The sequence below is a fragment of the Pempheris klunzingeri genome, chromosome 9 (assembly GCF_042242105.1).
Source record: "Pempheris klunzingeri isolate RE-2024b chromosome 9, fPemKlu1.hap1, whole genome shotgun sequence".
Lineage (NCBI taxonomy): Eukaryota > Metazoa > Chordata > Actinopteri > Acropomatiformes > Pempheridae > Pempheris > Pempheris klunzingeri.
The window spans coordinates 3,968,843-3,996,299 of NC_092020.1; the positions used below are offsets into that span (position 1 = coordinate 3,968,843).

General features: G+C 42.0%; 1 protein-coding gene across 1 annotated transcript in view; it reads left to right on the forward strand.

Annotated features, from left to right (window-relative positions):
* gria1a (glutamate receptor, ionotropic, AMPA 1a) overlaps positions 1-27,457 on the forward strand; it is a 65,332-nt gene that overhangs the window by 29,475 nt on the left and 8,400 nt on the right. Inside the window, exons 8-14 of the mRNA XM_070837384.1 lie at positions 506-610; positions 1,269-1,379; positions 5,899-6,105; positions 6,605-7,050; positions 22,520-22,718; positions 23,240-23,487; positions 26,784-26,898. Of these exons, the coding sequence (XP_070693485.1) occupies positions 506-610; positions 1,269-1,379; positions 5,899-6,105; positions 6,605-7,050; positions 22,520-22,718; positions 23,240-23,487; positions 26,784-26,898 (1,431 nt within the window). The remainder of the gene's footprint in view (positions 1-505; positions 611-1,268; positions 1,380-5,898; positions 6,106-6,604; positions 7,051-22,519; positions 22,719-23,239; positions 23,488-26,783; positions 26,899-27,457) is intronic.

Below are 27,457 nucleotides of genomic sequence, written 5' to 3' on the forward strand. Positions count from 1 at the left end.
AATACTATACTATATGTTTGTGAGGGCATAGGTGTAATTGCATGTGTGTGTGTGTGTGTGTGTGTGTGTGTGTGTGTGTGTGTGTGTGTGTGCACAGCCCGAGGCTCTGTCTGCAGAGTGGCTGTGCAGAGGCCTGCTCAGAGTCAATCTAGCCATCTGCCTGCGGATAGACTGGAGATTGAAGCCGCATTCGCTCAATTAACTCCATCACACAGCCAAGACAAACACACTGCACTGTACATATACACGCACACCGTCTGTCATTCATTTCCGTAGGGACTCAAACACTGTGGACTTTCACAAATGAGTACTATGCAAACACATGCAAGCTATGCTTAACATGCATCGCGTGAAAGCATGACATGCAAATGCTTGCCGGCAGCGCAGACATGGAAGAAAATAGCCTGTATGAATATCATGCTTCACGGGCAGCCATTATTTACCCATCTGTCGGGCCAGTCGGAGGCTGTGAGTTACTTATTCAATGTCTGTGTCTCCATTACAGGTCCGTATAGATGGATTGACTGGTCACATTCAGTTCAATGAGAAAGGTCGCAGAACCAACTACACTGTTAGCGTCATGGAACTGGCCCCATCTGGACCCAAAAAGGTAAGATTATAGCCTGGAATAAACCTGTAGCTTATATTTGGTCCTTACTCTGTATTCGATAAGACCAAGAAAGGTCTGGCCCTGTTTTTATCAAACTTCAACTCCAGTCAGAGAAAAGGATTTATCCTACTGCCTCATTGTTTATCTCTTAAGCATTTATTTTACTTAGTAATGGTTTGCGGCAAAGGTTCATTGTATTTGTGTGAAATCCTGAATATCTCCAGTAGCAATAAATGTGTGAAATTTAGCGACGATGTCATATTTTTTAGAATATATTGTACCATGTCAATAGTAGGGATGAAATATTTAGAAAATGTCTAAAATGGAAACAAATGAACAAATGGAAAAACGTGTGATGTCGGTGGACAAGTTATATCAGAAGTCTTATAAGGAGAAGAATTGTGCAGACGTGATGCACAGAAGCTGACTGCTATGTCTTTACTTGTGTTATTGCACCCCTGATTAGTGAAATATGGTTTGCATTATCTATCCTATCAAATGGTGAAATCAAATGCAAGCAGTGGCTAAAACAGCCATATTCTGAACTAATACTGCATCAGCTAATGTAGTATTCGCTCCAATCAAGTCTCAGAAGGTGTCACTTTTACCAGAACGGTAAATACAGGCTGTGGTTTGTGACGCGTTCCCCTCGTCTTAGGTTGGCTACTGGAATGAAGATGAAAAGTACGTGACTACGGCCAGCTTCATGAGAGGCAGCAACGAGACTTACGGCCTGCAGAACAGAACTTACATAGTCACCACTATCTTGGTAAGTCAGTGTTGGTTGGGGGATTTGGGCAGGGCGGAAAAATGGGAAAGAGCAGGGTAACATTTTTCATTTTCGTTTATGATAGAGTTCCTAAAAGTTCAGCCCCCTGAAAAGAATTCAGCAGACATTGTAGAGCAATGATTGTATCTCATCCCTTCTTTCCCTTCCTAACTCTATTCTGCTAAATTCTCACTGTCTGACTTGTGCCTGTCCAAAAACAGGATGACTTCATTTAGCAAGTATAGCACAAGTACAGAATTTTGTCTTTGGGGGGGGGATTGGCTTACTGACTCACACTGTACTGCACTCCATTATACATATTTACAAAGCATTTAAAAGACACAAGGGCAACAAAACCTCAGGTTAATGCAGACAAGGAGATGCAAACAAATGAAAAACAGTGCGTAAGTATCCAGCAGTGCCCTCAACAGTAAGGTAGTAGTTATACAATACTAAATAGCCCTGGAGAAGACTCATTTCTGAGGCTGTGTGACAATGTGTCCTTCATCTCTCTGTCCTCCCACGTTCTTTATTTGGCTCAGATGTCATCAGGCTGTTCAACACAACGACATGGCCAGGTTGTGTTAAGCGTCCTGGCCTACATAACAGAGATGAGCTGCAGGGGTCTGTGAATAAGGTTGGGTTTGAGAAGAGGGCAGCAAAGATTCAATCTGTCTGGCTTACATGACGGCTAGGTTATCATGACTTTTTCCCAAAAGAAAGGAACATAGCGGGCAATACCTGGCTAATATACAGTAGTGGATAATAAAGACAGCAGTTTATCTTTGCAGGTACAGGATGTTCTCGGTGTCCTGTTGAAAATTTAATATCAGAGAATACTCCATGCCTGCAGATGCCTGGAGCCCAACACTTTTTGTACTCCTGGTATATTTTTCAAGTGGGAATGCCTTTTATCTCTGGGAATCACTGCACCCGAGTAATTCTGTTGGACTTACAGCAGATATAGCTATTCTATAAATGGATGAAAAAAACAAAACATTAGCAGATTTTTGAAATTCTGCAGCACACTTCAGGTCTAGCAGGGCAATGTGTACACAGGCGATCTCCACCGTGAGGGTTAATGGGGTAACGGATTTCAACTCTGTACTTCCCTTAAGAGAAACTCACCGGATAAAGGCTTGGTGGAGGTGATGGTGCTGAGAGACAGAGAATAATAGCAAAAAAGCATCGGCACACTCTTATCTGTGCAATCTTTTTAAAGAGACAGGCTTTCAGTCAGGGACCTTGTAGCATGAGCAGGAAATAGCTGACCACAGCAGTATATACAGCAATATATAGTAACACTACCAATGTAAATCATCTTTTATGGCTACTTTCATGTCGTGTCATACAGACCTTAAATGTGAGCACCTGAGGGGATAACACAGTCCACATCAACCATATTTCCCACCTGGAAGAAAGAATTGCATTAAAAGTGTCAACAGATTGGTGCTTGATGATGATTGATGAACTAGTTGACCAATTATGGATTGTTAAAGGCCGATATAATAACGAGCAGGAAAAAGCCACTAGCTGAAATCACCCCCACCCTCCGTCCACACCGACACTGGGATGCATCCTGACAAGCACACACACTACTACACACAGACAGCGCCTAAAAATTACCACCCATTAACATATACAAGAAGGTACATAAGAATATGTAGTAGTAGTGTAAGAGTTTATACAAAACTTGGCCAACGAAAACAAAACTAAGTAATGTCTGTTGTGACCCAAACACACACTTTGCGAAGCTCCAAAGTTGCGTCCATAATCCGGCTGGTGTGCTGCAGGCGAAGCCTGGGGATGGACGACCTGGGAGCCAGATGGTTTGATGGATTTCTGGAGTCGGGATGAAGTTGTTGGAGGGTAAAGCTACAAATGACTGACTTTTTGGCTCATTACCAGGGGGTAGAAAGCTAGGCTTCCTCTCTCCATGCAAAACGGTAAATTTTCGTCCCCATGTGACAGCCATCAGCCACCACTGGAGCCAAGTTCTGCTGATAATGATAGTTTGTAAAACATCCTGTTGGCCAAACCAATTAGAGTAATCAGTTGACCTCTAGTGAGTGGTCCAAACTAGATAAATCCCAGCATTAAAGCTGATGAATGCAATTCAGTTAACCAAAAAGCAAACAAGTAGAGAGGTTGAAATAGTTGATTGAATGATTGAAATACAGTACATAGCGGAAAATACAAACTCACCTCTGCACCTCAAAGTGGTAGTAATTCCTATTTAAAATGAGAGGACCACATTTGGAAAACATCAGGTGATGTTGATGGTAGGGGCACTTCACCGGACTGTAGAGGTACATTAGAGAAGGTACATTAGACAAATAAGGTTGGGAGCTGATGCAGAGCATTGAGCATAGCATGTCCATGACTAACTTAACGTGAAGACTATTGGTGTCTAATTAAAAGAACATGCAAGTCCTCATTTAAGCCCAAAGGTTGCAGTCTCCCAAGAGTGCCGACCTAAAATAACTCTCTCTGACATAATCTTCTATCAGTGTCCCCTTTTCTAGGAAGATAAATTGGTTCTCTGTCTTGGAACCTAAGAGAAGAGATAAGGTGTGAACAGTTATTAGGCTGTGGGGTAGCACTAGAGTTTTTACACCATATAACTTTTGTGCTCACTGATTGGTTGCTGGAGGGAGTGTGTTGTTTTGCCAACGTGAAGGCATCGCTTCATGCTTTTCTACAATCCCTGCTGTCCCAGTCTGTGCACACAGACCAGGCCTGTGTTAACAGGAGATCTGAAGGAGTGAAGCAGAACATGTTAAATATAGCGCTCGATCTCGGTGTCTTCACCATCGTGGCTTTACACCAAAACCAGGCTGGAATCTTGAGATTTAGTTTCAGCCTGCAAGGAGGTGGTTATTAATGGCACGCTTGTTGTTTGCAACTATTAAAATAAGTACAGTTATTTTTGCTTTCAGTATGAAATCATTGCATGCAAAAGCAAATTATAGAATTTTCCAAACTCCCTTAAGGTCTGTTTAAATTGGTCTCAGAGAAATATAATAGGTTCTTTTTTAAATTTTAACAATGGTAAATCTAAAAAAGACACTCATTTCCATGCATTTTATTTTTTATTCTTTTTTGCACACACTTGTCACTGGATTATATTTAACATAGCTGAGTGACTGCGGATCTCAGTGGAAATGTTTGAGGTCAATGAGACTGAGTCCTGGAGGACCTTCTGTATGCCATGCCACGTCTCTATGTGCACGCGTGTGAGTGCGTCTGTGTGCGTGTGAGGGCAAAGATACAGACGGATACACACATGTGCGCATTCTCACACGTGTGTGTAACTGTCTTTGTCTGCGAGTGCAAGTGCACACCCTGTCGATGCGCTGCACGCCAGACCTTTCTCACCACTGTCTCCCTGGGGTGCCGTTTCTCTAGCAGTGAGCCTCGGGTTTCCATGTGTAACAATGATTACCTTCACCTCAACTATAAAGAGCAGGAGAACCCAGATAACTGTAACACACAGAGGAACCCCACCCGCCGACCCCCACCCCATCTGTAGACCCTGATGAAATATGATGGCAGGATTTGCTCAGCTCAGCTCAGCCTTAGCTGAAAGCGGGCACGTGTAACAACTTGTGGGAATTGAGGCCCTTCAAGTGCTGGTGGACAATTCAGACTGGGTTGGCTGGAATCCCATATAGAACACATTTATCTAAAGGTAAAGCGGGGCCCCAGGTGTCATGTCAGCCGTAATTTCTCAGGACACCCAATCAGTGTAGTGTGAGATGTACAAATGTCGGTATGATATAACAAGAAGAACAGCCCGACCCTGGAGCAGAGGTCAGTGATGTCTGCTTCGTCAGCTACATGGCTCAAACGTAGACACGCACACACACACACACACACACACACTCGCACACCCACGGATATTTCCTCACCTGAGATCCAATGTCTTCGTAGCTTTAATAATGTTATCAAAACTCCTTTCAATGTGGCAATGCTTTCATAATGATCATACTTATGCTCCTTTTGTGTTTGAATTACACACCATACCTTCAAGGGACAAAGCCAAAATAATACGTCGTAATTTCATATAATTATCTTTTCCTTTGAACCTTTCACAGCAACAATTATGTTTTGAGCCCCGTAAGATTTTTTTTTCCCAAAGCCTTACCTATCAACAAAGGATAAAAAGATAGGTGATGAATTGCACTGAAGCGTACAATGCATCTGTAACATCCCTTCCCAAAGTTTTAAATAGTAATATAAAACCTAACTACATGCTAAAGCTTTATCATCAGCCATAACACTGCCTGTGACTTAATTAGCTTAACAAAGCGTTCTGCTGTAAAAGCTATGGTACTCACAGTCGCAACAGCTTGTATCAAGAAATGATGTGTATCTGTGTACATTTTGTTTCCATTATGTTATGTTCTCAGTGAAACTCATAATTATTTCAGACATCGTCGAGTGATTTCCTACACCTGATGTAACTGAAATAAAACAGATAATTGCGGAGTAAAATCTGTTGCCCTCCATCTGATAGGAGTCTCCATATGTGATGCTGAAGAAGAACCATGAGCAGCTTGTGGGAAATGACAAGTACGAAGGCTATATTGTCGAGCTGGCTGCAGAGATAGCCAAACATGTGGGCTACCAGTACAAACTGAAGATTGTTTCGGATGGCAAATATGGAGCCAGAGATCCTGAAACCAAGATGTGGAACGGCATGGTGGGAGAGCTGGTGTATGGGGTGAGTTAGCAGAGTTTAGTGTTGGATTGTTCCCTCTGTAAAGCTGGAAAATAGCCTTAAACTCTTAAAAGTCCAATGTGAATGCCGTTTTGCATGTGCACATGTACCAAAAACACTTCACATCACTGACTTCACTTTAGTATTGATCTATTCAAAGTAAAGGCACAATGTGCAGAGTTTAAACATTTCCAACTGTGTCACCTGTACAGCAGTAGTGTCACAAGTGGGACACTGAAAATGGTTGTGATTGTTTTTGTTGATACTTACCGTATCCATGAGAATAATTTCAAAGACTGACTTGTTACGTAATTGCAGAATCACTGCAGTAAACACAAAGGCTGACTGACTGACATTGTCATTCTTAGAGCTAGCAAGGCAAGAAAGTCTTTAATTGTATATTTGAAGAATCCTGTTTTGCTCCTCCCATTAACAAACCGATATGCTGCAGAACATAAATAATGCTCTGTTCTACATGCCTGCCTGCGCTTGTGTCTCTCAGAAAGCAGATGTGGCTGTGGCTCCTCTGACCATCACCCTGGTCCGTGAAGAAGTGATCGACTTCTCCAAGCCCTTCATGTCTCTGGGTATCTCCATTATGATAAAGAAGCCCACCAAATCCAAACCTGGCGTGTTTTCATTCCTGGACCCGCTGGCTTACGAGATCTGGATGTGCATTGTGTTTGCCTACATTGGCGTCAGTGTCGTCCTGTTCCTTGTCAGTCGATTCAGCCCGTATGAGTGGCACGCTGAGGACTACGAGGAGGGAGGTGAGCCGCAGACTCCCACCCAAGCATCAGCCTCCAACGGGGTGCAGCAGGGCCAGACACCGACGCAGCAGAACACCAATCAGCAGAGCCCCGAGCAGACCAATGAGTTCGGCATCTTCAACTCCCTTTGGTTCTCACTGGGGGCCTTCATGCAGCAGGGCTGTGATATCTCACCACGGTAAGGCCACAACTTTTGATGCGTTTTATCCTCAGTGCTGTTGTTTTGTTGTTACGCTAAGAGACAGTCAGCGCCACCTGCGTACGATATACTTCTGTCTGCCACAGCAACACTTCAACATGCTGTGTTGCGTTCTTGTTCAACTCAGTTGGGCTTTGTTTGTTGAGATTTTGTTCTTTGCCACTTGTCAGATGGAGCAACTATAAAAGTTTGATGAAGAGCAGCAGCGGGAGTTTATCATGTGGTCATGGTTGCATTGTCATTCTCCTGTCTCCAAATACTTCCCACATGCCATGAACTTCTAGGACTATAAAAACTTGTTGGTAGCTCCCTCCAATGTCGCAAAATTTCAAATGCAAGTCTTTCTATCAGTCAGCCAATGGGTAAAGGTAAAGACCCTTGACAGACTGCTATGAAGGATCCCGGTGTGAGTATTGAGTGGTATGTGTTGGCTCCCCTCAAGTGCTCTCATGAGCCGTGGTATGAAACCATTCTCTAAAGGTCACCAATTAAAAATCTCATTAAGTGTCTGAAATTAGAGACACCGAGGTCGACTTTCTGAGCTTTCCAGGGGGACTAGCAGGAGGAGATGAGAAGATAATGTCAGAATTATCACTGTATGTTCTGAACCAGCAGACACAGGTTAGGTCATGGATAGACACACAGCTTGTTGTATACAGTATGTAGAGGTGAGGTGTGGTGCTGCATACTGTAGTAACCGCTGTGAGGATGGAGAGGCTGATCCTGTTGCTTCAAAGCACATTGAGTGGTTTTGATCTTCTCATCAAAGTCCTCTCGGTGTCAAACTATGCCTTTAAAACTGCCTTGTCTCTAGTGGTATCTGTTGCCTTGCTGATATTGTCTTGTTATTTAATTGCCGGGTATTTCTGCCTCCACCCCAACACAACTGAGGCAAATGCATTTTTGTTTGTGGTGCTCACAGAATTGGACATGATGTTTAATAAGAATTCAGCAGCCACATGTCTGGTTACTCTGGATTATTGACAGAACACACGGTTACCTGAATTTCACAAGGTTTGTAATTTTTCTAAAGAAGTAGTCCTCGTGAAGAAAGTTGAAAAGTAGTTCGAATGAAAATGACTCTCAGGAACATCTGAGGCACATCCAGAGTATTTAGGGCACTGTGTAACTCGACTGTTGAATTTTTTATGTAATTTTTCAACGCTCCCAGCACCACAAATGAAGTTTTATTTACCTCCATTGTGTTGGAGAATATCTCAGGGATGGATATCTCGAAGCCAAAACCAAAACCAAAACTATCAGCATGGCTGGATCCCACTGCAGGTCGGTTAGAAAACATGTTTTCTAGTGGACCTCTGCATTATCTGAGCTGCTCAGTGGCCATCAGTAGGAGGCATGTTATGTTTCAAGGCTCCCAGGTCTGAATGTGATTGTTGCTGAGAAATAGCAGCAGTGCTCAGTCAGTCGTCCCTGATTGAGTTGCTGAAGGTTAAGGAAATTACAACAATGTGCAACACTCCATTTTTATCTCGGCTTCCATCTTGTGACATTTACAAAATGCATTTTCACTTTGCTCTTACCTTACACAAATATCAGAAGGGAGAAAATCTCTGCACCCACAGGCCTGCATGCTGCACGCAGGTGCTCAGCAGTACATGATGTAGGTACCGAATCCCTACTCCCACGGGCCCTCACCTGACATTTACCATTTTCTGCCTGGAGACTCCACTGTGCTCCATGCAGGATGAAGCCTCTTGTCTGAGTGTTCCTCTCTTACAGCCAGAAAATGCATCTGCAATAACTATTGATCTGGCGTACAGAGAGAATGTCACCATGCATCCGCAAATCGTTCGTTCCCTCGGCTTTCTCTTTGTGTGCACATGGAGGGTTTTTTTTGTTTTTTTTTTCATTTGTGTGTGTGTGTGTGTGTGTGTGTGTGTGCATTTGTGTGTACGTCTGTGTGTGCTTGACCACACATGGGCTCATGCATATTTGCACGGTATTTGCATTTGTTTTGCTTCGGGGAAGCAATCTCTGCTGATGCAAGACCTTCCACTGACAGTTTAAGAGGACAAAACAGATTGTTCCTTTACTTGCAGCAGTTCTGTTGATGCCATCTTTGGACTGCAAATTAAACCGTTCTGGGCATGTGGACATATTGTATTTCATCATCAGCTGTATAAACTGTAACAAGGCTGTTGGCCTGCAATACCATTAACCTGCCCATAAAGAGAGATGTGCCACAGTAGTGTTTTTTTCTTTTCTGTTTTGCCCGGTAACAGGAACAACTTTCACTCAAAATACTTTTGGATACGTAACCCACATTGAACAAGATTTCCTTAGTGTCATCAGTGAGGGTGGCAGCTTTAGGCCCCCTATCCTCCAAGGACTTGAGTCAAATATCTTCCTTTTCTTACAAGGTCCTTCCAAGGTGACTTTCACTATCCCTTTTTGTGTCTTTGGTGAAACACGTTTTGGGAGTCAGTGTGGCAGCATTGTAAAAACACTACAAGGCTGTTAGCGAGTGCAGCAGTCGGCACGGCAGAGTGTGCTCGGCGTCTTGAAAACCAACACAGTGAATGTTTCACCCCATTGAATGCTGCCCTAAAGGAAACATCTTCCCCTTGAAAATTTGGGTGACCTAGTTGCTGTAGTCAGTGCAGTGCGTATTCACACGCACGGAGGTACATGTCGATGCATCTCCTAAAGCGCTATGAGCTGCTGTGCTAGATTTGAAAGGACATGTAATGATATTGCTTGTGTTATGTCTGAAAGCAATACTAGTTATAATCACTCCCTCGCATACTCTGTTGTCGGGAGTTTCTCATGAACACAGTGTACCACTGTGATACTGGGATTTGAGTGAAAGATTTTCTTTTTTATCAGGAAGGATCTTTTGTGCGAATGTTTTTGTTCTTCTATGCATGAGTGTGTTCTCATTTTTTTCATTTTTCTGGCCCATGCTCATGTACAACCTGAATTTATGCCCTCTTTTTTAACCCATTTCCAAGGATGTACCTCTACTACTACTACTACTACAACTACTACTACTACTACTGCTAATACTACTACTTCTACTTCTTTTCATCTTTATGCCTCCATGAGTGCCATGAGTGGAGGCGTTCATTCAGTACCATTCTCATGAACACGATACTAGAAGAACTCCTGTATGGAATTTGGCACAAACATCCAATTGGACTCAAGAAAGAACTGATTAAATTTCCGTGGTCAAAGTCAAAGGTCACTGTGATCTCACAATGCACATATTTGGCCATAACTCATAAGAATTCATGCGCAAATTGTGAATTTCCCACAAATGTCTAATAGGAGAAAATGATGAAGTGATGACATTTAATAACCAAAAGGTTAAAGGTCATCCTCACTTTGACATCATAATATCCTGGCAAACATCTGTCCTGCCATTATTCAACACCGTAACTCAGGAACAGGGGAGATGGGGTGATTGCGACCATATTTCACATCTGGTCAGATGCTGAATTGGTGACACTATCTTGGGTGCTCACCTTGAAACTGTGGTGATTATATAGATCTTCTGTGCTGCCGGTTTTAGGATGTGTGTGAAGTGTTCCTGTTTTATATTTTGTACCTTCATTCCAGCAACATCCATATTTGAAGCGTTATCCGCTGTCATATGTTTTAACGTGGTAGAACAATTGTTTGCTAAATCTAAACCGTGCATATGATTGTATAAAGGATCTGGGATCAGGGCAGCACAGTGGTGCGGTGTTTTGGACTGTCACCTCACAGCAACAAGGTTCGGGGTTTAAACCCAGCTGGGGAGCTTTTCTGTGTGGAGGTTTGCATGTTACATGGGTTCTCTCCAGGTGCACTGGAGACTTCCTCCCACAGTCCAAAGAACTGCAAGTTAGATTAATTGGTGGCTCTAAGTTGCCTGTTGGTGTGAATATGAGTGTAGTAGAAAAGTAGATATTCAAGTATTAGTACCTCAGTAGCAACTACAGCCTTAGTTATTGTGTCTGTGAACTGTGGTTATTTACAGCAGCAGCTAGTTAGTTTGATGTTGTTGATCCTCTAGCTGGCAAGAGCTAATTTGGAAGTAGTTACTAATATAGGCATAGGTATAGTATGTTGTCATATGATGTTGACATAAAAGGTGAAATTCAATAAAAGTGTCATTGGGGAAAATGCCTTCATTTAAAAAACAGACTTTCTGATTTCTAAAAATCTAAAAGCTCCATTTGAGCTTATTGTTATTATGAAAGTAAGAATGATGAAATAACACTTTGCAATAATCAGTTGAATTAATAATTAGTTTAATTGATAGTGAATACTTTACAAAATGCTATTTGTTCATTGATCCCATGTTTAGTTATGTGGTTATTTATTTCATATCCTTAATCTAACCTTGAGCACTTTGTGGCTCCATGCTTTCAGCCACTGATTCATCATTGCCTTATCGCTGCAAAACATTGGAGAAGAAAAACATGTAAAAGACATCCTGTGCCTGAATGTGGCGACATTTCTGAGCAGGTGTTTGTGAAGCGCCCGTCACTGTGCTTTTACAGCTAATAGGTGAGAACAAACTGTTCCAGAGGTGCATTCATCTCTGAGGTAAGCTGCTGAAAGCCCTCACTCTTTATGCTTCTCCATTTAATCAGAGACAAAGGCCAAGGAACACTGACGATCCACTCTGTCCTGGCTTAATCAGTAGGCATGTTTAATTCCCCTGTCTGCCTGTATCTGTGTGTGTGTGTGTGTGTGTGTGGGGGGGGCTATTAAAAGCAAACACTTATTACAATTTTCTTCATCTGCTGTATCTCTGGCAGCTCTCCTTGTGTGTGCATGTGTTCATATAGTGTGTGTATACACACATGTCAGCATATATTCATACATTGGTGTGATGCATTAATATGTACAATACTTGTGTAAGTGTGTGTGTATGTGTGTATTAGCCAACCCGCTCCCCCTGCTATTTATTCACTGTGAGACCTTGTTTACTGTGCTCTTTCTAAATGTCAGCACTGTCAGTCAGGCCCTCCCATAAGCCCCAGTCCGTGCTGCTGGGCCCTCCCTGTGTTTATCTCTGCAGACAGGTGGACTTTGAGAGTGATTCCCCCCTCCACCACCACCACCACCACCCCCCACTCAATCCATCCATCCACCCATTTACTTCCTCCCCAATCACTTCTTTTCACTCTTCCTCTCCTCTCATCTGCTCTGCTTCCCATCCTTTACAGATCTCTCCGCCACTTCCACCGGTTGTGTTTGGTTAAGAATTTTTCATGTGTGGCATATCCCCTCTCATCTCATGGCTTCACTGGTGCTTCCTGTTCCACCTGGCACACCTCCCTGTGCCAAGCAGCTGCACGCACAAAAACACACACTGCGGGAGATGTGATTCTGTGTGTGATTTTATCTTTTACACAGTAACAAAAATATGTGCTTTTGTTTGGCTCTGGTAAGCTGCACGCTAGTTGTTTCATGCAGCAGCCGTGTTCAGATGGCAAGAATTACTGGACCTTGGGCTTGGATTTGATGAGCATGTGCACTATTTAAAAGACAATGTGCTTTCATCCCAATCAGCTCACTTGGATCTGTATTTTCCTCTTAATATTCCAAAAATATAATGGGGACCATTGCTGGCAGAAGCACTGGTGGAATGCTTTTAATGTGAAGCAGCTGCAGAACAAAAGGATGTGTAAATCTAGGTTTGAATGAATATTTCACATTGCAAGTGAGGAATTTACTTCCATACAGCACCACCATGACAAAAGAAAAGGGAGAAAAACAGAAAACCACCTCCAGTCTGTTAGCTGAGGGTAAAAAAAAAGAAGCATATAAGTATAGAAAAGCAGCAGCATGTACAGTACATTCAGCAGGACTTCACACTTGACCTTGTGGTTCTAACTTGGCTCTCAATTTCCATGTGAAGCTGGCCGGGCGGGAGCTCTTGGCAGGACGAGAAACTGAATATAAGGGCGTGGGTTCATGATGTTCCTCCAGTGAGTGTGTTTTGTGATGTTTATGTCTGTGTCTGATGTCTTCGTGTGTGTGTGTGTGTGTGTGTGTGTGTGTGTGTGTGTGTGTGTCTAGGTGTGTGTTTGTGCGTCTGATGGCCCGGTGGAGTTGTCTCCTCTCCTGTGTGCCCGTGTTCCTCGCGTTACATGATTGTAGACTGAAATAAATCAGCCCTGCCACTCACACCCTGCCCGCCACTACAGCAATTTCTCAGCCTGGCGGTCAGAATCATTCAATAATGACACCAGTATGTGGTGTATTATAGTATCCCGGGGAGGGTCAGTATTTCTCAAACTGAGTTTTTTTGTCATGCACTGATGCTTGTTTTCCTTTTTTAAGCTCTAAACAAGGGAGGGCACAGCACTGTAGGCAACACGTACACACATTGAGTTTACGGGAGGAATTTCTGGCAAGACTTTAACCGTAACAACAATTGTCCACGTGTTAAAGCGGGATGCATGGGACCTAAGCTGCAATCGTTAGCTAACTAGCTTACTACTTACCACAGTAACTGAGCACCACTTCCAAGGCCAAGCACGTCATTAGCGTCAAAGGTTTTAAATGGTGTGTGTTGTCAGGGTTTAGGCTAATCTTAGTGGCTGCCATTGTCACTATCATTGTATACTGCATTATGTGCTCTGCAAAGCTTAGCAACAGTAACTAAGGAAGGAAGAGCTTAGTGACTGGTCAATTAACACACAAGATACAGTATGAAATTGTTTAAACAGAACTTAAAGTTAAGCACAGAAAACATGTACTTTGCATACTATATTATCGCTGGCCGTTTTAAACGGTTTTAGACTTTAGATTTTTCCTCACATTTATTTTGATAATTACAGTGTGGGCTACTCTCACAGAGGCTGTGTCCTGAAACACCCCACCATGGAGAGCTTTCAAAATGGTCGCTGCTTGCAACTGCATTAGCATAATGGTACACTTACAAATATAGAAAAACAACAAAATGTTCACTGTGGGAGAGTATCTGTCACAACCATGTTCTTGAATCTCTTCAATTTGATATTCAATGACGTACTCAAATGCCGTGGAAACCTCTGGCTGTCTAAATCTAAAACTGACACATGTTGGCTTGTTGCAGTCGAGCATACATGATATGTAGTTATGGGCAAAAATGTATGAATATCTGCATGTTGTCTGATAAGACTTGACTCGGCACAGCCTTTGCTGGTTCTATTTACAGGTCATTTTTGTCCTTTTTCATTTTCTTTTTGTCCAGTTTTCACACATCACACTGCTTTTTGCATATCTTTAGAAAATCCATTATGAAGTTTATAAAATCCTAAATGTAATGTTGCCTGGTATGTCATATGATCAAATGTAAGCAGATGTTCGGTTGCTAATCAAGTCCTCGTGGAGGAGCCATGTGAATATTTTTGATCAGGGGAATCATTGATCTTGCATGGGAATCAATTATGTATCACTTTGTGTCATTATTATCATTAACAACAAGAAATTAGATTGTGTTACACACCACCGAGTTACATAATTGTGATGTTGGTGAGTTGTTGTCAAAGCAGTTGGGGAAGACTTAGAAGGAAAGAATGATTTATTCATAAAGAGACGGTTCAGTTTAGTTCACAGCATCGCTTATGTTTTATTTATCTGGAAATTGCATGAAGGCAACTTTTGATCATACATGCATGCACGCTCACTAACAGAAACTACTGAGACACGCAAACACACACACACACACACAGAGGATCTCACTGGGGTATCACACTTTGTACACAGACAAAGACACCATCCCCTCAGAGGCGTATACTCTGTCAAATCTGCATTTAAAACACAGTCACACAGAGGCACACATATGTTTCCAGCAGCGAGAGGCTTTTCTGCTGTAATCCAGCTGTGACTTCATATGAATGTCTTTCCTGCAACCATGAATTATACACCAGGCCCAAGGCCACATGGGAAATCTACCTGGACCAAAGTAAACATTGCCATTAGATTGACCGGAAAGATGTGCAGTGCAATGCTTAGAGCCTTATCAGTCAGTCCCATGTCTGCAGGCCTGTGAGCTGAAAGAAGCCCTAATGGGAGTTTTCACTCTCTAATGGCAATTCTATCCTACTATAGGGGTGCTTGCCCTTATAGAGAGAAAGACAGAGCGAGGGAGAGGAGGAGGAGATGACTAAAGTCTCTCTCAGCTCAGCTGTACTGTTTGGAGTGCAGAGTGTGCTACCATGGCAACCGTAAAGAGACACAGATTTTTCTGTCGGAGCGTTGCAGCTTCACATCAAGTGTCTCTGGTCTGTGAAACTGCGTGTGAGTGCACATGCTTGTCATCTCTTTGTGTTATTATATATCCAGATTGAATGCACTAAGAAGTCCATTTGTAGCACAATGTGTTGATGGTATTGATTTTCAGTGAGCAGTTGTGATGCATCTGTCTTTGGATTCCTGTTCTCTTGCTGGAGTGACTAAGAGGCTGTGCGTACGTGTGTGGGCGCGTAGAAAGTGCTCTCACAGCTCGCCAGCACTGACTTATCTCAGGTTACATGAGGCTAAGACAGCATCCATGATATCATTCAGTTGAACCTGTGTACAGCCCCAGATGCGGTGATTACAGTCATATCTCAATCACATCGATTCCTCTGCTCCAGCGCCCCAAAATGGCCAGGGGCTAAATTGTTGTTGTGTTTTTCATGCAACGCCACTCAAAAGGAGCCATATGATGTAAAGCAGTCACTTAACTCGGCTGCTTTTAAAGGAAACAAACGTGTATTAAATACCGTCGCACTGTTTTGAATCATAATGCTTTTTGTCAAATTTTTCCATAGCATACTTGAATGAGTGTAATTACCAGCCTTTGGTGTGGTTGCTGCAGGCAGGGACCAACATTATCGTAATGTTCTCTTTTCAACTCAATGGCATGGTAATAGTGACCTTTAGAGGGAGAGCCAGGGAGGGAGAGGAAGAGAGGTGTTTTAATAAATCATTATTTTTTTTTGCTCCCTGCTTAAAGCTTGCATGTTATTTTGGCCTTGAAGATGAAAGCGCTCCGAAAATATACAGTCTTAACAATCGTGATCCCATCAAAACAAAAGCACAAGCAACCAAGCAAACAAAATCAGAAGTAAACCCACCACTTTGCAGCAATATTGCCCAGAACACATTCTCATCCCCCAGAGCCTCATTTAGCAATATCGAGACAGAGAGAGACAGAACAGAGTGGTGGAAAGCCACAAACACACTGTAAGCGTCAGATAAGTGCATTTTCAAAAAGTGTCTGTTGTTTTCTGTGGCCAGGTGTGCACTAAAAGCATTGTGTGTTGCACATCAAACCAATTTGGTGTGTCTGCTCAGAGCTTAGTTCAATTTGGAAGCCACAGTGGAGGACCAAAATTGCCCTTTTTTTGTGTGCGGTTTCAGGACCCACAGTGACCTATATGGCAGAATTACATAAAAAGGTAATCACACTTATAAATACTTTATTCTGGTTAATTATCCCGACATGCCCACATTAATATGCATGTTTTTAACAGGCTGTTTTTTTCGCTGAGGAGGCTATAGGGAATCAAGAGCTTAATAAAACTTTTATCAACTCATAACATTTACAAGCAGCTAAGGCGTAGTTGAGGAAAGGGTAATTAACGAGAGCCCAGTGATATAAGCAGTGAAACCAGTAGAATGCAGCTGAGATGTATGGGCAAAATATGAGTACAATAATTAAGATTATGTTGATAAACATGAATAAACTATGACACATTTTTGCTGTAATTTCGATCAAACTTGATAAAGCGGCAGCCCAAACATTCTCTGCATGTACTGTGCCACAAATCAGGCAACTCAAATGGTTTGCCTCAATTATTTCAGCATGTTTTTAGACCTTTAGATGACCTAAGAGTGAACACAAACACTGTGCACACACTGCTCAGAATAGAGCTCTGTGTGGTATATCCTACCAGACATAACTAGTGGAGTAGTGCTTGACATGGCTGTCACTGTATTTTAGAAAAATACTTTTATTTCACGACTTTTACTTCCGAGAAATAACAGATGTGCCCACCAGTAGAGGACACAGATACCTTGGCGTGTATTTATTTGGTTGAACCTCCAGAGAAGGTCTTCGTGTGAGGGCACATAAAGATACACACAGTTTCACTTTATCTTCTTGTGTTGTCTTGTGGATGCTTTCCGATGTGGTCCTGATATAAATAATGCTCTACTCTTATGCTTTTTTTTTTTTTCTTCACAGATCTGTCATTGTCACTTCTACTGAGGTGTGGTTACTAAGGACGTTTCCTGCAGTTTGACACAGCAGCAGCCAATTAGTCAGCACATTCTCACTAACACATAAGACTCTGTTATTATAGAGTCTGTGTATATACCTCTCTCTCTGCTGTATCTGTAGGCTTTTCTGCTTCTATGCAAGCTTTTTTTTTTTTTTTTTTGGCCAGCCCACACTCACTCCAGTTTTGTCTTCTCTATTGACATGCACAAAACAAGTCTTGTCCGTCCAGTCATATTCGGAGTGGCTGTGCTCAGTCATTAAAGACATACAGCTGTCTCGCTCATTTTTAGGAAGCGCAAAAAATAAAAGCAGTGTAGCGGAAAACTCCTTTTCCATCCCTGATTTGTCTTAGAATCACACCATAATTAGAGACCATTTTCTTTCTCATTTAAACCTCTGTAATTCCTAATCCATTGTAATGTGGCCATTACTGGCTCATTTTTTACACTTGCTAAAGTCATTAGTCATTGCTAATTACCATATCGAATAGAGGAGGCCAGCCAGGGGAATTCTAATGAGAGTTTAGTGCTACAGCAGATTCTCAGGGAGCTGTGGGTGGAGATCATACAGCAAAGGAGGAAGATCTGGATCTGACATACTGTAGAGAGATGGTCCAATTCGTTTTGCTGTCCATCAAAAGCGTGTTGGTCTCTGCTATGTGAGAGCACTCAAGAATGGAATACCTCAAATGCTTATATACAGTTTACTGTACATACACCACATGCGCACACACTCTTAGTTTCCAAATACCTGGATTAATTAAAGATGCTTTTATAGATATCTTTATATTAACAGCAGATCAAATGGCGATGTGTGTGCGAAAGCACTCTTGTTTTGACAAATCTACAGAAAGAATATCATAATCCCTGAGCTCTGCAAAGTTTTTCAGCTCATTGTTTTGTTTTTTCAGTCTGCAGCTGTCAAGGTGAATTGCAGGAGATGGACTCAGATACAAGAGGCAACAGGAACTGATTTGCAAGTAATCAGGAACAACAGACTCAATAACCAAAACATACAACTGAAACGCTCTCGTCAGCCATTGAAAATGAATCATATGCAAGAAACGTCCAGAAATTAGTTTCCAAACGTTTCTTGATTATTATTCATTTTCAGTGTTTCACTATTGGATATGCCCCCTCATTGTGAGATGTCTCACTCATGCCACTCAGAGAACCAGGGTTACACAAGTAATCTAAAGTTACGCAAGTAATCTAAAGTTACGCAAGTAATGTAAAGTTTACAGCAAAAACTGCAATAACCCCACTGTAGACCACCTGCCCACCCACAGGCACAGTAATGACGAGCTGGTGAACATAGTGGAGTACTTAGTATTAAGTGAGCCTGTTTCCTTTGTATATGCTCGAAGTGTAAATACGCAGATGTTTGCTTTCACTGAAGCATTTTAACTTTATGACATGATGATATGTCAATGTTGCTTGTTGTCCCCAAACATAAATGCAAACAGGTTCGAGGTCTGCAATCTTGATCTCTTGCTTTCTCCTAACAAAGACAGTTTTCAAAACATTTAGACTGTCACTCTCCTACGTCTTAAACATTAAGCAATTTCTAACTTGTGTTACCTTACATTGTTAATAGACAACCCTAAATGGATTGAAACTGAAAGCTTAAGTTGATGAGCGGATTTGATAATGGATTCAAAATTTGAGAGAATGCTATCAAACCCTATCCTCACTATAAAGGTCTTTTTCATAATCCATTAAAACAACGGATTATTCATGCATTAATCACTTAAATATTTATTCCATAAAATGCCCTATTACATGTTCCCAGAGTGATGTTTTATCACATTTTATTCAGACAGAAAAGGAGAACAATAGGCAGACCTTGAGTTTTAGAAGCTTTAGCTGGTTATTTGTTAATGACTTAAACGATGACTTATCAGAAATCATTTCAGCTCTAATAATATGCATTCAGTTGTGTCTTATTCCTGTTTACAAACCTGCTGTTGAGCTAGTGCTTTTACTGCTCCCATTACCATTCCTTCTCTTCGTAATGCAATAAAAGAACCAGAGTGAATAATTGATTAATCATTGCCTTAACAAGACTATGAAATTACAGTGCTACTTGGAAGACTTCCCTTACTGTAATAAGACAGCTTAGTTAATGTTTTACCGAGGCACCAAGGTTGGCTGCTGTGCAATAATGTATGAGGAGCGGAAAGGAGGCTCAAAGGAAGCGAGTTCAAAAGGAAACAAACAGAGACAAACAGGTCTGTGTTTGCCAGTCGCTCTGTTCAACTGGGGAGGACTGCTGCAGGAGAACCAACACACACCCACACACCCATACAAACATCTGTCTGTCACACACACACAGCTCCTTTCTTTTCTCCTGATCCCAGTCACACAGCAAATGGTGACCCGGTTGTTCTCTTGCGCAGACAAACTCGCACACATTGTCCCTGGGAAGAAAAAGTATGCGTGTGCGTGTTTTTTGCGTGTGCGCGCATACTTGAATGCGTCAGTGTCTGTGCCAAGGTGTAGGCCATTGTTGTCTTGGCTGAACAACAAGCCCCTGTCAGCCCCCCAAGCACATGAAGAGACAGGCAGGGAGCACAGTGGAGACATAGGGTGGATGGAGGGGAAAAGGAAAAAGAAAGGAGAGGGAGAGAGACAGAGAGAGCGGAAAAAAAAGAAGGAATGACGGAGAAGGATTAGACAGCTGTTTACTGCCATCTCTTGAGGCCAGCAGCAGTCAAAGCTAAGGAGTTTGTCAGCCTCTGGTGGTACTATCCAGTTTACTCTTCATCTCTTCATCTCTCTATTTCTCTCCCTCGCTCTTACTTGTATTGCTTTTTCAACCTAACATTAACACACTTTCCCTCAATTTCGGTTTCATTCTTTGTTTGTCACGTTGTTCCTCTTTTCACAGAGCTCTAAACAAGAGCACTGATAAGTAATAAGATGCTATTTAATCAGTAAAGCATTGTAGTAGTTATTGCGCAGCTAACAGTTACTGCAAAGTTCTTTCACCCAGAAAGGTGATCATAAACTCTGACTGTGACAGACAACAATTTGGTTTTAGACTGCAGTACTCCACAGAAACTGCAAATTGTTGTCTCGTAGAAAAAGCCCTCCTTGGATGGCGGCAATGGCAAACCATGGCGTTCTCCTTGGTTATTTACGTTGAATTTTTCCAAGTAAGGAGCTGATTAGTTGGAGTCATATCTTCAGGCTAGGGAGCATTGTGTGAAAGTTGACCAAGAAAATTCATCCCTTTTAAATAACGGAATGGGCATTCCCAAAAGTGGTTTGCTGATTTTCAGTATGTTTATAAATTACCTGCCTACAAGCTGCCCAAAGGTCAGCTGTAGCTTTATGCAGATGATGTGGTCATATGTGTACCAGGTAAGTCACCTAGTAAGGCAGCAAAGATGTCCATCAGTGGCTGAAACATAACCAACTTGTATTAAATAAAAAAAAACAGTTTCAGTGTGTTTCTCTATTGGAAAAGAGGGCTGGAAAACTTTTAAATCAAGATAAGGAACGAAGGAATGGAAGAAAAAGAGGAGGTCAGTAATTTCAAGTTGTTAGGAATAGTCTAAGATCCACCACTTAAGTTTGATAAACACATAAAGAAGCTTTCAAAAACTGCAAAGATTATTCAAATTGTTTCATATTAATCGGGCACTACATAGACGCTCAGACAGCCCAGTTATTTATCCACTCTAAATTTTCTCTCACTTGTCATATTGTATGACAGTATGAGCCAAAGACCACCATCTACGATCAGACACCTCACATCTTCATACAATCTTCATACATCTGCAACTAGGTGAATGGCCATTGTAAAGTACCACATAGTAGAGCTGAATTTGGACAGTCGGCTTTTTCCATAACGGGCTGCCAACTCTGAAACACACAGAGCTCAACATATAGATATAGAGCTCACTGACCTTTGTTTGGATGCTGGAAGATGCTGCTGGCTAGTGTGATTATATAAATATATATGATGCCAGTGCTCTTTGCCTGATGAACTTTACCTGACGAGGGTCTAGGGAGCAGTATGTCGTAATGTTGTGAGTACAAGTGGTCGACGGCGTGCAATCTTTTTTAGTTCTGTAACAGCACAGAGCTAAAATGGAGAGCTTGACACAGGAGAATCAACCGCTTGCTGGAAAATTGTTTGCTGCAAAACACTAAATATGCACTGAGGTGTTTAGAACGGAACATGTTGCTTTTCTCACTGCACAGAAAAAGCTTAACCTTACCCACACCCCTTTTGAACAGTGATCAGTGAACAAGTGAGAAAACACACACGCACCCTGCAGACAGTTCTGCATTCTCCAAACTGATTTTCAAAGGCTCGGCATCCATTCTGTGCCTGCTCTCCACTCATTCCCCGGCTGCTCTTTCATCATCCACACGTCATCTGAAAAGCATCTTAAATGATTATGTTTTAGCTTCTCCCTCTTTTTTTTCTCCTACTTAATCTTGCCTTCATGTTCACGCTCAGTTTGGCTTGATGGCACAAAGGTGAATCATGAAAGCCTTTTTTTGTTTCAGATTTGTGTCATTTTCATTGCGTAAGCTCTGCCGCTCTGTGCTACCGCGCTTGTCGGGGACCTGATATGTAACGCAACATGATTTCTGCTGTTGCTGTTCAAGCTGGCTTCTCTTGAGGTGAAGAGACGTGCAGAGAGAGGGAGGAAAGGCAGGGATTTGACTCGGGGGATTTTGCTCACAAATCACCAGTTGTTTTTTTGTGTCGTTTTTTTTTTTTGAAAGTGCAATTAGACCAGTGGCTAAGTGTTCTCCTCTGCCTATTAATCCCCAACAATTAATGTGCATGATTCCATGAAACATATTGGCAACTTTCTTAAAGTGAGATTAATTTGGCAGGCAGGAAGCTGAGTGGGCTTTTGTGGAACTGGTTATCTTTCCTTAGCACATTGGGCTAAGCTTTCCAAGCCTGGTGGAACGAAGAGTGTGCTAGTGCAGAGGCAGTGTGATGCAATGTAGGTCATTTGGATGGTGTGAACATCACAATATTTTTAGATTGCTGTTCTTGATTGTGTGCAAAATTAGCCAGGATGAAAAAGAATTATGCTATTTATTCCCAAGTCACAACATTATCATAGAATTGATTGGTTTGCAAAAAGGAAACATGGAGTCAACATTTATGAACGGAAGGTTTACATGAACATTTAAGCAGACTATATTATCTGTATATCTACTTTTGACCAACCAAAGATCCTGCCCCTCTTTTTTTTTTTAGCTCTCTGTCTGGCCGAATTGTTGGAGGTGTCTGGTGGTTCTTCACCCTCATCATCATATCATCCTATACTGCCAACTTGGCTGCCTTCCTGACAGTGGAGAGGATGGTGTCTCCTATAGAGAGTGCTGAGGATCTGGCCAAGCAGACGGAGATCGCCTATGGAACACTGGATGCCGGCTCCACCAAAGAATTCTTCAGGGTGAGAAACCAAGATTAAACATGTAACATTAAGGCTAATCTCTGTGACGAATACAAAGCATTTCCTGCATCTGCTTCACAATACAATCCCAGTGTTTCACCGTTTGAACGCTGTTAATGTGAAGCAGCAGCAGGAGAGAATGTTGGGTTTGCATTATCAGTTACTTAATACAGCTCTTCTACAGTGTGAACAGGAACTAGTGAGGCTGATATCAATAAGATAGAATTACAAACAGTAATGCCCGACCACGTGCATGCATTACTTCCTGCACTGAATCCAGCATGAGAATGGCGGACTCCGCCACTAAAAACTACTATATATAGAGGTAACTACAAAATATAAATACATTTTATTGTATTGTTGTTAATGGAAAAGGGACAATCAGAAATAGTACTAAAACGGGGTTTCATTCATGAAGGATTATAACTTTAACACAGCATCATACAGCATAGCGATAGATGATAAAGTATTCACACTAACGCTGTTTCTTTCTCTCTCTCGTTAACGATTCTGGCTGTCAGAGGTCTAAGATCGCTGTGTTTGAGAAGATGTGGTCCTACATGAAGGCGGCTGACCCGTCCGTGTTTGTCAAGACCACAGACGAGGGCGTAATGAGAGTCAGGAAGTCCAAGGGCAAGTATGCCTACCTGCTGGAGTCCACAATGAACGAGTACATAGAGCAAAGGAAACCGTGCGATACTATGAAGGTGGGAGGAAACCTGGACTCTAAAGGTTATGGCATCGCCACACCCAAGGGCTCCCCTCTCAGGTAAACCCCGGCCACTGCAGCCTAGCTGGATAAAAGCCTCCAAGGGCTTTTATTGGAGTTCGTGCATGAACATCATCTGTCACCTTTTGATTTGTCCATCAAGTTCAGTTCTTACAGCATTTCCTCATGTTTGAACATATACATAAACATGAGCTTCTAATTTCTGTGAAATTTCATGCATTTTGATTTATTTATGCATGGTTCACTATAATAACACAACATGTCAGTATTAGGATTCTGTTCAGCATACTTTGAATGCATTCTAATCATGCACTGAAGGCATGCCATTACTTTTGAAGCACTCGATTTTGTCCCATGGGTCACAGTTTGCACAATGTCACATAAACATTTACAACTCAATCATGCCCATCTTCACCACTGAAGGCCATTTTTGTTTGTTTTTGCATATGTATGTATGCAGCTAACCTATTCATAGCTGACTGGTGAGCACTAGCAGAGTTGTAAAGTAGGACTATGAGATTTCCCATCTTCTTTAGGCAACACTTGTTTACCTGCTGCCCTCTAATTACATTCCCCTCCCCCTCCCTCACGGTGGCTGGTGTCACGCAGTCTGCTTTGAAACTGAAGCATCCCCTCAACCACACAGAAGCACATAGCAAATGTAAATGTGCCTGCCACAAACCAAATGGGCCCTTGAAGCAGGATTGCAGTTTAAAGGACCAAACCCATATGGCTACTTTTCCACTTGTGCCAGTGCTCACACCTTGAATGTGAAGTCACCAGAGTTGAATTTAAATTTGCCACATTCAATGTGATAACTGACGTAATGAATGATAATTCATACTGGATGTACTTTACTGCCATCAATGTCCAAAAGGAGCAGCTGTCTTTTCACATTACATTAACACTTAACCAACTTCCCATTTATATTTCTTTTGCAACTACAGAGAGAGCACAGGAGCTAGTGGCATCTGAAGCTTTTAATCTATCTCTAATAGCCTCATTCATTTTAATGAAAGGAGCCATATGGGGAGATTTCATTCAAACTCGCTGAGGATTTTTTAAGGGTTCCACCTTGGTTGACAGCCAAAGGTCAGGACACGATGACAAGAAATGTTCCCTATATCTTACTTGGAGGCTCCATTTAAATGTCATATGAATTACATTTCACACAGCAAGTACCAGTGACAAGACAAGTGATGAAATTAATCTGCTCCCAAGTACTATAGTCCAATTGGTCCAAACCTACAACGCAGCAATGGGATGCATTGCTGAACTGCCGAGGATGGCCCTATCATCTCGCTCTCTTTGTGTTGATTATTAGCAGAATGATGTATATTATTCTCAGATTGCCACTCTGGCCATTCACAGATGTCTGATACTGAATCTCATCAACAGATAATGAACATTAATGACTGGTGTTGTATTAAAGGGTGGGAATTTGAAATGATCCAGCTAATTTTATGACTTAAATGGAAATTGAGTGATTGTGCTGCTGACCTGGAATCAGACATGAGTGAATGTTCAGTGAAATCAAAGAGTTGCCTTCAATCATACCTGCAATGCATTTTCAGTGCACAGAGTACTGAATATTAGGGATGCAATGATTCCACTTTTCCTCTCTTTATTCCAAACTTGATACCTAAACTCAGTGTATCTGCTCATAACAAGTAAAGATACTAGCGCTCTCTTTTTCCAAATGTAAAATGTATTCTAGCTGCTTATGCTGCTTTATCCATTCAATATTTCGAAATCACTTCCCAAAAAAGTGCTGAAAATACACTTTAAGAAAACTACAGATCTAACTACATCTAACTAACTACATCATTTTTTGGTTACATCTGTGGTTTCACAGTAAAAACAGTTGTCTTCATATTAAAATTCATATATCGTGCTTCACAAGTGGAGAGCAACATCATCGGAATGAGCAGAATAGAAATTATTATTATTTAATGTCACACCAGATCACTTATTAAGGCCAGTAATCAGTGCCAATACCAATTGGGCAGATCTGCACATCCCTATATGTACATATGCATGTATGCATTTATTTATTTATTTATTCACTTTGCAGGCCTTATTGGAAGCAGCGCTTTGAAAGAAAAGATACTAACATGGCACCGCTCTTCATTTTACAGGATGTACTGACAGCCTGACTTCAATCTACACTGTTCAGTCTGAAAATGTTCTGTGCATATTCTGTACTCCCTGCTTCATTTCTTACATGTATGATGTCCAGCCACCCCCATGCCTGCCTGACTATTTACCCCATCCCACCTAACATTCAGCGCAGTAGCCTCCCTGACATCCGCTCACCTCAACTGACCAAACTAACCAGTGACCTGCAGGCTTGCGGACCATCCGTGTCCACTCACTTTGACTTCTTTCTTTCTGCTCGAGTCCACTGGGCTGAGAAAGAATTCAGAGGTTTTACCAGCTCCGAGGATACCTGTGTTCCCTACAGCTGTGTTGTGCACTCAAGGCTGGGGATAAAGACTCTTCTGCATTTGCTGGCAAGAAAGGCAGAATCACCAAACTAAATTGTTGCTGCGCAGAAGAATTGACACTGATTTAAGCGAAGAGACAATCTGGCAAAAGCTGTAATTTTTACTCCTTTTATGCAAATCCTGATTGCAGATTCTGCCTTTCTGTGATCTGTGGATGGTGAGAGTCTTTGTCCACGGCCAGTCAGCTATAGGAAATACACACACACACTCACCAGAGAGAGAGAGCAAGCCATGGGGAGATACTTTGGATGAGGTGGTTCATATAGATTCACATTCAGGACTCTATCTATAGTTGGTCGCCCAGTTTCCTTTCAGCCTAGCTCACTCTTCAGAAATAAACCTGCTGTTGAAGTGAACCTGACAGTTAAAACATTCAAAGCCTCTGTCTCAATTTGTCGCTGCTGATAGTTACAAATTTATCAACACAGGCTTCTCTTCACCAGGATGCCGTTATGAGTTGAATATTGATAGGTTAGTTACCATAGCAATCGATATGCAGGTGCCATTGAAAGGAAATTACCATCTGTAGACAGACTTCCGCATCCAAGGCATCTCCATTTATAGCGTCTGCTCTGCCTCCCTCTGAGGCCCCTGCTTGGTAAAACCTGACGCTGCTACTGTATGGGCGCTCAGCATTTCAGCCCATTGCAGATATACAACTAACATGTGCATCTAAAGCCAGCACTCCTGCTTCATATCAGTAGTTAAATGCAGGAGTTTGTAATCATAAGTCAGTGTTGTCATAATCACCACCACCATGCGACCAATCTCTTTATATCTGTACCATAGAGTGTCTCCTAATGGCTATCGTTTTATATTATTTTCAAGAAACCCAGTAAACCTGGCAGTGTTAAAACTGAACGAGCAGGGCCTCTTGGACAAATTGAAAAACAAGTGGTGGTACGACAAGGGAGAGTGCGGCAGCGGGGGCGGGGACTCCAAGGTCAGAGCCAGTTTGATAAACCCTGCGGGTAACCCACCACCACTGGGAGTGGGGGGCTGTGTGGGGTGGGGGGGTAACCGGCAGGCCCACGCTGCACTACCGCTCTCACAACCAGTGCCAGTAGGGTGCGTTTATTTTGCCTGTGCTGGCTGAATTAAAAAAAAACACAGATTTTGTACAAAAAGAGCAACACTGGTTTAAAATTGATCAATGTGTAGTAAGTAAACAAGCTCAATATTTAAGACTACATCCATGTAGTGGCTATGCAATTTGTGCAGCCTTAGTTGTTAACTTTGGTCATTTACACCTTTATTTTTGACATGAGATACAACTGAGATCTCTGAGTTAGGGTCAGCAGTGTGCCGGTTACCCGAAGTGATATAGTAATACACATCTAGTGCGTCAGGGTGTTGGCCAACCAAGATAGATGGAGTATTAATGCATATCACTTTGACTCTGATGTTTCTTATGATGTTTATGATACATTTACATATATGTATATATATATATGTATATATATATATATTTATATGTATATGTATGTAAGTATGTGTATATG